At 33.2% G+C, this 10,043-nt stretch overlaps 1 protein-coding gene across 1 annotated transcript; it reads left to right on the top strand.

Annotated features, from left to right (window-relative positions):
• Positions 1-1,711: 1,711 nt before the first annotated feature.
• LOC137814866 (cathepsin B-like protease 2) lies at positions 1,712-9,821 on the top strand. The gene is made up of 11 exons (XM_068617793.2): positions 1,712-2,132; positions 2,211-2,270; positions 2,594-2,674; positions 2,767-2,923; positions 3,055-3,059; positions 3,152-3,226; positions 3,388-3,513; positions 3,705-3,926; positions 9,194-9,307; positions 9,405-9,440; positions 9,531-9,821. The coding sequence occupies exons 1-11, from the start codon at positions 2,070-2,072 to the stop codon at positions 9,663-9,665; spliced, it is 1,074 nt and encodes a 357-aa protein (XP_068473894.1). The 5' UTR covers positions 1,712-2,069; the 3' UTR covers positions 9,666-9,821.
• Positions 9,822-10,043: the final 222 nt, after the last annotated feature.

Below are 10,043 nucleotides of genomic sequence, written 5' to 3'. Positions count from 1 at the left end.
AAACCTAATATAAAAAGTTAATGTAATAACTTTCTTATCATAATTTAAAAGAGATTATATTGACTATTTTTCTAAATGGGATTAAATTAAAAATATTAAAAAAAGAAAAAAATGAGTATAATAAAGGAAAAAAAACTATTAAACCATATTATAATTTTAAATCCTTAGGATATATTGATTTTTCTTCTTCTTATAATTGAATAAAAGTTTAATAACACGATCCTGGAAATAGATCTTAATTTATTAATTACTTATAATATTCAGTTTTGTAATATTAATTTATAAATATTCTTGAATTTTAAAGACAAAAGATTGTTAAGAAGAAATATTAGAATTATGTTACAGAAATATTTGCGGGAAGATGCTTTAAATTATTAAGGTTGAGTTATTTTAATTTATATTATTTAATTATTTTGTTTTTTTACTTCATATACTATCTATAAGTATACCATTTAATTAGAAATTTGTCATTAATAAAAATTGACTACCTTTTAATTCATATTCTTAGTCTTTTTAGAACAGTAATGAGAGGTAGTATCATAAAAAAGAAATTGTAAAAAATACAAAAAGAAAATTGGTTGAATAAAAGAAAAATGAACTAAAAACAAATATCTAACACTCTAATTTTTCTTTATTTATATTAGTCTTATATATCTCTTTATTTTCCATAAGTAACGTCCAAACTCTTATCCAAACAGAAATGTGTAGCACAATTTGATGATGCGTGTTTCTCACTGCATCCCAACAAATTTCTCAATACACCCCCATCATTTTCAGAAAATATTATTTTATTTTTTTAAAAAATATATCCAAATTATTAATTTGAAATATTTTTAAAATATACTTTCCAAAACATATTTTATGAATTTTAGATTTATTATTCTGAAAATAAAAAAATATATTCCAGAAAAAATATCATTTTTTGTCTTCTAAATTTTTAATTTCAGAAATAACTTTTACTTACATAACTTCTATTTTGGAATCACTCAAAATAATCAAATGTAATTTCGATATTTCAAAATTTTAGGAAGAAACACCTCTGATCCTCTTGTAAGAACCTGCTTGGATTTGTTTTTATGAAGAAAATAAGCCTTTTTTTAAAATAAGTTTGATATTTGAAATATCAATTTACAAACCTATGTAACAAATACACTTACACACTCATACGGACACGAGATAACTAAAATTTCTAAAATGTAAGACATGGAACACATATCTATATATTATATAATTATGAATTATATAAATTGACAATAAAGATTTATGTACACAAATATGTTTCAGATTATTTTTTGGAGCAGAAAAATGTTTTACAGGAATAATTCACAAGAATTTGTTTCTTATTTTTATAATCATAATAATAATTTATACAATAAAATTTGAATTTTTAAAAAATTAATGTATTTTTTCTTTTTAAAATTGTGTTAGAACCGTACTATAATTGTAAAAAATCTAACAAATATTTTTTGAATTGGACACATCACGAATACGTGTCCTACAGATGTTATACGAGTGTCATCAAACACCGACACATCATTTAAGAACAGTGTTCTAACTTCCTAGCTTAAAACTAGTAATTTTTAATAACAAGCTATTTTCATGAATTTAAGAAATTAAAAAAGTTAAAATTAATTATTAAATTATTCTATTTGTTTTGGTAATGCTCTTTCGTCAAACACGTTACATGAATCCCAGAGCAACACGCAGGCCATGCTGGAGGGAGACTTGATTGAGCATGACCCATAGATATTTTAATAGAAAAGGGGAAAAAATCTGAAGCCTTGGAAATGTTTGGTGCGTTATCTTTTGTCGTGTCTCGCCAGTGTTCATTTGATCAAACCCCTCAACACAGTAACCAATCCCAAGCCTCCGTTAGGCTCAACCTCCGATGCCACATGACGCACGCATCACTGTCATTAATATATATGAAAACTAAGAAAGCAGCTAAGTAGGAGATTCTCTTTCACTGTGCCCCACCCAACCCAATTAAGTGTCTGTGCAAGAAAAGTACCACCAATCTATAAAAATCTCCTCCCACTTTCCCGTTCAATTTCATCCAACAACAGAATATGGCTTCAATTCGGCTACCCCTAACAACATTCTTTTTAGTTCTCTCCGCTTCTTATCTCCAGGTACTACTTTTTCCAACCCTATCTGTGTAATCATGATTAGTACCTTGTTTAGTTCTCAAATCGCTTTCTTGTTCACAGATTGCCGGGGCGGAAGCTGAACCGTTGACCACTCTCCATCTTAAATCTCCAATTCTTCAGGTGGTTTCTTTAACTCCTCGTTTCACACGTGTTTATGCCAATTTGTAGGGTCGATTTATCTACTCCCCTGAAATTGGGGCAAAGTCATGAGTGATCTTAATCTTTTTATAGTGTTAGTCTATGTTTATATATTTATTTTTGGTTGGGGTGGATAAGATTATATGTATTTTTTACTATAGTGTTTGAAGCATATACAAATGGTTAACATTGATTGAGCTGAAATAGTTTCGCTCCACCCAGTTTATTCAGATGATGTGGGATGAGTATTTGAACATACGATCTATGTCATGTGATTAATGAATGCTTTTAAACTTGTGATGCAGAAATCTATTGCTAAACAGATTAACGAAAATCCCGAGGCAGGATGGGAGGCTGCTTTAAATCCTCGTTTCTCCAATTATACAGTTAGTCTTGAACTTGTCTTGCACCCTTTTAAGTGCGGATTCCACTGTTTTACTTGCGGGTGATTAGTTACATAATATGCTTTGACTCACAGGTTGAACAATTTAAACGCCTTCTTGGAGTCAAACAGACGCCTAAAATCGAACTCAGGAGTACACCCGTTATTTCTCATCCAAAATCATTGAAATTGCCGGTGAATTTTGATGCAAGGAAAGCTTGGTCGCAGTGTAACACTATTGGAAGAATTCTAGGTTGCCATCTACTCGTTCCTTTCCCTTTATTTTTTATATTTTAATTAAATAGTGCATTTGGAAGGAGGTGCTGACTCTTGTTTTTATTGTTGACTATGACATGAATTGCTAAACCAATTTTCGCATTAAAGATCAGGTAATCCTCCTATTTTCTCACACTAGCAACTTCTAATACATTCAAGGTTCAAAGAATTTTTAACTGATTCTTGTGCTGATGTGACGATTCAGGGTCACTGTGGTTCTTGTTGGGCATTTGGTGCTGTAGAATCATTGTCAGATCGCTTTTGCATTCATTTTGATGTTGTGAGTGAAGTTTCTTATCAATGTCGAACTTTGTTTTACTTATTGTGCGTGATTGTGAATATTCGCGACAATTATTTAGTATTTTCCTCTCCCTTTGTCTCTGGATAACACCTATTTAGTTGCTTGAAAGAGGAATTTATAATCTATATGTCTAATTGCAGAATATTTCTCTCTCTGTTAATGACCTTCTTGCTTGCTGCGGCTTTCTGTGTGGATCTGGGTGTGACGGGGGATATCCCTTATACGCATGGCGATACTTAGCTCACCACGGTGTTGTCACTGAAGAGGTAATACAGTTTCCACTTGGGAATCATAAAGTGGTTATTGCTTAGGGACGAAAATCCTAAGCTCCTTGTCACCTAGATCTTCCCTCCAGTTGATGCAATTTTTTTTCTTCTGAAGGCTCGTTTCACAACTTATCCTATATCTGTTTTTCCTCCAAAGTTTATTACGCTCAGCAAATTCTTTTATATGGCAGTGTGACCCATATTTTGATCAAATTGGCTGTTCTCATCCTGGTTGTGAGCCAGCTTATCGGACTCCCAAGTGTGTTAAAAAATGTGTAGATGGGGGGAACCAGCTGTGGAAGAAGTCAAAGCACTTTAGTGTCAATGCCTACACGGTCAACTCTAATCCCCATGATATAATGGCAGAAGTGTACACAAATGGGCCAGTTGAGGTCGCATTTACTGTTTATGAGGTAAATAAGAACTCTTATCCACACTGCAATTGAATTTTCTGCAACTTCCATGGTCAATTTCTAAAAACTCAAAATATCCTATCTATAATTTATAATTGTACGACAATAATTTTGAAACAATTGATTCAGAGTGTTTGAGATTGGTGCATGTGATCTAACATGCAAAACATGTTACAAAATAAAAACTTATGGATAGGTGGAGAGGAATGGGAAATCTCTAGCAGGTTTTCATAGTTTAGAAGAACTAGTGGGGAGGTTGAAGTGAATATTATATTATTGGAGGCTCAATCACAGACCATTTGATGCTTTCCATTATGCGTGACTCTAAACCTCTTTAGAATAAATATCTCTGTTGAACTCTTTTGTGGTTATTTTGGATCCTCTAACTAATTGTGGATTGACTTTTTTGATGGAATATTGAAGGTATATTACTCTTTCAAAGTTATATATGAAGTATAGCTAAGAGTTGGAAAATAGTGGTTTGCTATAGCTGAATGGGGGTTAACCCTTGGCCATTTCTTAAAGAATTATTGTTGCATTGAGGGAAAATTGCACATATCTTTCTTACCCCCTCTAGTTTTAAAAAAATACTCTTCTTCTCGTAGCATCAAAGAAGGGGTGTATTTGTCCCTTTATTAATCAAATAAAGGGTAAGTGTTACTTTATTAAAAACACCATAGAAGTGAGTGTCTAATTAAAATCTAGAGGGAGTATGAATGTCACTTAAGAAGATTTCAAGGGAGTGTGTATCATTTAAGTAGATTTCATGGAACTTCTCCTTAAATTAAAGGTATTCATTAACTTTGTATTATTGATATCACTTGCTTTATTGTATGTTGATTGCAATGTTGGGATAATGTTTGCAAGAAAATTGGGATGTGCAGTAACCTCGGCTGTAATATAATGAATTAAGAAAGTTGAAAATTCATTTTAGGGTAACAATGTGAGTTGTTATTGTCACAACAACAAAAGAGTGCATGCATTAGGTCCTGTTTGAAATGGTTGAGTTGGTGCTCTTCAAATGCATTTTTCAAAACAGAAAGTGTTTGCCAAAATGGAGTTGAAATGATTTATTACTTAATTTTGAAACTTTTTTACATTCATTTTCTAAACCAAGAAAATTATTTGCAAATTTGGTTTAGTTTTGGCAAAACCTACCCTTGCTATTTTTGGTAAAGACCCTTCTCGTTATGATCACCATCATTGTTACTACCACCATCAAGGGCAACATTAATGTCATTACCATCCTTCCTGATACCATTCTCAAGCTTAGAAGAAAATAATTTCTCTTATTCAGTTTCATTTACTTACATCTTATATACATACATTAATTGGATAAATTTGGAAACAAGCACTGCCTATTTTGGGAAACAAATCCTTGAGATTATGGGATTGATATGCTAGTAATAAAAACAAGATACAACCAATATACAAAATTAAAAAAATAAAAAGGAATCAAATTTGAAACTTCCTAAAATATCTTGATATTCCCTCTCTAGTTGGTGTCCTTTCTCAGCTTGAATAGAATTCTTTCTAAGTTACTGTTTTTCAGCCCCCTGATAAGTATGTCTGCAAGCTGTCCTTGAGTAGACACATATGGAGTGCAAATCATGCCACTATCAAGCTTTTCTTTGATAAAATGTCTCTCCACTTCAATATGTTTAGTTCTATTAGTATTATGTTGCACTGGGCTGTGAGCTATAGTGATTGCAGATTTATTGTCATAATATATACCTCATAGGTTCATCCCACTTTATCATCAAGTCCTCCAATATAATCTTAAGCCATAACATTTCACATATTCCTTGAGTGCTTCAGCACTACTTTGTTTTTTACTCTAACAAGTTACTAGGTTTCCACCAAGGAAGGTATAATATCTAGTAGTTGACCTCCTATACACAACTGAACCTAACTAACATCATTATATGCCCTTGTTTGTTCTGAATAAAATTCCTCTTTCTGGTGTTCCTTTCAAATATTGGACAATTCTAAGAGCAACTTGTAAATGTGCTTCCTTTAGTTGATGCATAAATTGGCTGACTATAGATCACAACAAAAGCAATATCTGGTCTAGTGTGAGATAGATAACTAAGTCTTCCTACAAGTCTCTGGTACACTTCTTTATCCATAACAACATCATCCTCTGCACTTCCCAACTTTGAATTTGGATCAATAAGTGTGCTTGTTGGTTTGCAGGCTGTTTTGGCTGATTCTTGTAACAAATTTGTAATGTATTTTAGCTGAGATGTGAAGATCCCTTTCTTGGAATGAGCTACTTCAATTCTAAAAAAATATTTCAACTTTCCTAAAGTCTTGATTTCAAATTCTTTGCCAAGACATTGTCTTAACCTTTGTTGCTCCTTTTAGTCATTTACCATAACAATGATATCATCCACATAGACCAATAAGTACACCATACTCCTTCATTTTTCTTTTCCATCTTTGTAAGTAAGACTCCTTTTCTTTGGTCCTGACCATGGATGTTGTTCCTTTAGCAACCATTGCTAAACTTTCTACAACAGGAGTCTGTAGCATTAGACTCCTCCTACTTTATTCACCCTGAATAATTGCCATGACTCCCAATATTTGAATTTTGACTTGATCATATTCTTTGTTTGGACCTACCAAAATATTATACACTTGATCCTATTCAATGTCCTTTTTTAGAATTGTTGAATCCTTAGTGATCCAATTCCATCCATAAAACTTTAAGCCGATTAGCATACTCAGTAATAGTTTTGGTGCCTTGTTTGGCAGCCATGGTTTTCACCTTCACATCATAAATTTGTGCAACATCCTTTTCCTTATAATATGTTTCCTCTATTGTGAACCATATTGCTTTTGTTGAATTGAGGAACATACATGTGTCATTGATTTCTGGAACCATTGAATTCCATAAGCATGCCATGATCATGGAGTCTTCTTCATCCCAAGACTTGAATGTAGGATCATCTTCCGCAAAGGCATCATCTATTAAATGACCTTTCCCTTTCAAAATGGTCTTAACTTAATGAGTTGTGAGTGTTGAAAATCCTATATCGACTAGAGATTAGGACATTTCATAGTATATAAGTTGGTGCAAATCTCGCCTTATAAGCCAGTTTTATAAGGTTGAGTTAGGCTTAAAGTTCACTTCTTAATATGGTATCAAAGCCATTTAGAATCTATCATAGCGAGAGTTTGTTGGGTTTATCAAGCTGCTATCGAACCACCCATAATATATAGTCTCACGCACGAGTTGAGAGTCTTGACGTGAGGGTGTGATGGAGATCCCACATCGACTAGAGATTAGGACATTTCATAATGTATAAGTGAGTGCAAACCTCATCTTATAAGATGAAGGCTACAATTCTCCTAAATTTCAAAAGATGTTGTACAAATCAGAATATATTTATGCTAAATATTTTTTAATAATGTATACAAATTATTTATATTTAATTGGGCCCACGACTTTGGGACTGGCATCTAGTGGGTGTGCAAATTGAATATGATATGATTGAGGATTGTTTTGGGTTTAAAACTTTAAACAATATATGTGAAGGGAGAATGATTGGGGATCAGATATATGGACTGGAGTGATAATTAGTAGATATTAAAGTTGTTGGGTTTATAGTGATGTTAGAAAAAATCTTTTATAACACGGTGTTTTTCAATTTTTATTATGAACTTTTCCTTATTATGTTTTCTCCTTAATTGTCATATTGGCATTAGTGCTTACTTTTAGCTAGACTGAGATTCAATACATTACAATTAACTTCCCCAAACATAACCAGCAGGGAATCTTTTTTTTTCCATGTGTTTTGGGTTTTTCATGCTTAATCGCGAGCTTCTCATTGTCTAAATGTTGTTCATTTTGTGCCATTTTATCATTCCATAGATCTTCACGTATTCCTGATCTATGTCAATTCTCATCTTTCTTCTTCTTTCAATTAAGCTGGGTGCCTCTAAAGTCTTTGCATATATGTTTTTCAGATTTACCTATCTTTTAAGTATGCTCTTTAAACTTGCAAATGCATCTAAGTAGCCCTACTTTTATTTGATAAGGCTAATGTTGGTGCTGATGAGGTCTGTTGCTTTTTATTAATCCCTTTGCTTTCACCAGCATTAGCTAGTCATTGCTCTCATCTTCTGTGGTATATTATTCTCCTTAATGGTTCCTTTGGGGCTGGTTTTGACTCATGCATATGTCTGGAGCTATTGGCTTTCATGGAGGGTTTAAGGTTAAGGTTTACAAATAAAGATAAAATATCAATTCTCAAATGAGAAAAACGGGGAATAAAATGCGTTTGTTTGTATGAATCACATGGAAAAGGTCTTGGACCAAAAGTACTAAGTAAACTAAGATCATATTCCATTCCTACACTTGATTAATACATACCCAGAAGTAGTAGGCTTTTCAAGGGTATATATGATGCTCATTAAGGGATCGTATTAGGACAAGGATTATGTGGAAGGGTTTTCGTATTAGGATTTATTTCCTTGCATTCAGTCTGCTAAAATACGGAGTGAGCAGTCATGGTAATTTATGCATTAACAAAAGAAATGGTTTGACATAAAAGATTTATTCTTTTGTTTCTTCTCCGTTCTCTGATTTTTTTTTCTTTTTCTTTTTTCCTCTTTATTTGGTTGCTTTCTTTATCAGAACAAAAATGGGGGCAGTTGTCATCTTTTATACTTTGGGTTGTGGATTGACATTAGGATAGAAAGTAACAGTTTTAAATCAGAAACTAGTATTATCAATCATAACTGGTGGAGACACAATTTTAGCTTGCCAAAAATAGAAAAGGCCTTACAACAACCTGGCCCTATTATATGTTGCATTGGTCACCCCCTAGCTATTAAGCCCCTTTAGCATATTTTTGAGTCATTGGATTCTCTTTATTAAAAGCATTGACCTATAGGAGTCATTTATTTATTGTTTGGTCTCTTACATGCAGTTAAAATCTTGCAACTACAACTTATGTCACTTTCTTGTCCCCATCATTCGAGCAGGATTAGAATAGCATCTTTCCCGTTAAAGCATTTCCAAGGGCCCCTCCTTGCCCATGACCTTTCAACTAACTAAAGCATCTGTGACTGTTACCTGCATCATTTTGCATGTAGTGTCTAAACCTCCAACATAAACCCTAGACACTAAATAATAAATCCTAAACCCTAAACATTACGTTAACCTTTGTTTTCTTCTGTGAATAGTTTCAAGCATATTGAGCAGTTTGCTTGGTTGCTTTAAGACAAGTTTGCCTTTTACTAATTTGACCTCTTCACAGGATTTTGCTCATTACAAGTCAGGAGTTTACAAACACGTCACAGGTTATGCACTAGGCGGTCATGCAGTGAAGCTAATTGGGTGGGGAACAACTGATGATGGACAAGACTATTGGGTATGTTGATATGTTCCTTATTTACATTTCAGTTCCCTGGGGGATACTATCTGAAATTCAGATTTATATACTGATTGGATACTTTTCATTGTTTCAGCTTCTCGCAAATCAGTGGAACAGAGAATGGGGAGATGTATGTTTCTTGATTTATTTCTTCAACTGGAATGTCTGTTACTTAAGTTGTGTCTTAGCTAATGATGGACTAATTTAATCTTAACCGCAGGATGGTTACTTCAAGATCCGAAGGGGGACAAACGAATGCGGGATTGAAGAGGAGGTAACTGCTGGTTTGCCTTCTACCAAAAACCTCGTAAGAGAGGTGACTGATATGGATGCTGACGCTGCTGTTTCATTCTGAATGTAAATGCTGACGCTGACCTTGTCAATTATGTTATTATGTATGGGTATTGAAATCGAAAAATCAGCACTAAATGCTGCCTGTAGGATGAAACACGCTACTTTTATGATTACTATGTTCAAAGTATGTGGTAATGATGTTTTTCTTGGTTTACAAGCCCCCCACCCCCCCCCCCCCCCCCCGCGTGTACAAGATCAGTTACTTGTACAAAATATTACTTCCACAATTCCGTTTAACTTTCTTTTAGAAGTAATAAAATATTTATAAGATTTTTTGTTTTACTTTTTTTTATATAATAATAAATATGCATAGATAAACTAATTAAAAATTATACGAAAGATCAGGGTATAAATAGTAAGAGAATAATTAATATTGTTT

The sequence above is a fragment of the Phaseolus vulgaris genome, chromosome 1 (genome assembly GCF_051622355.1).
Source record: "Phaseolus vulgaris cultivar YP4 chromosome 1, ASM5162235v1, whole genome shotgun sequence".
Taxonomy (NCBI): Eukaryota; Viridiplantae; Streptophyta; class Magnoliopsida; order Fabales; family Fabaceae; genus Phaseolus; species Phaseolus vulgaris.
Note: the sequence above shows the minus strand (reverse complement) of the source record. Positions and strands in the feature narration are given on the sequence as shown.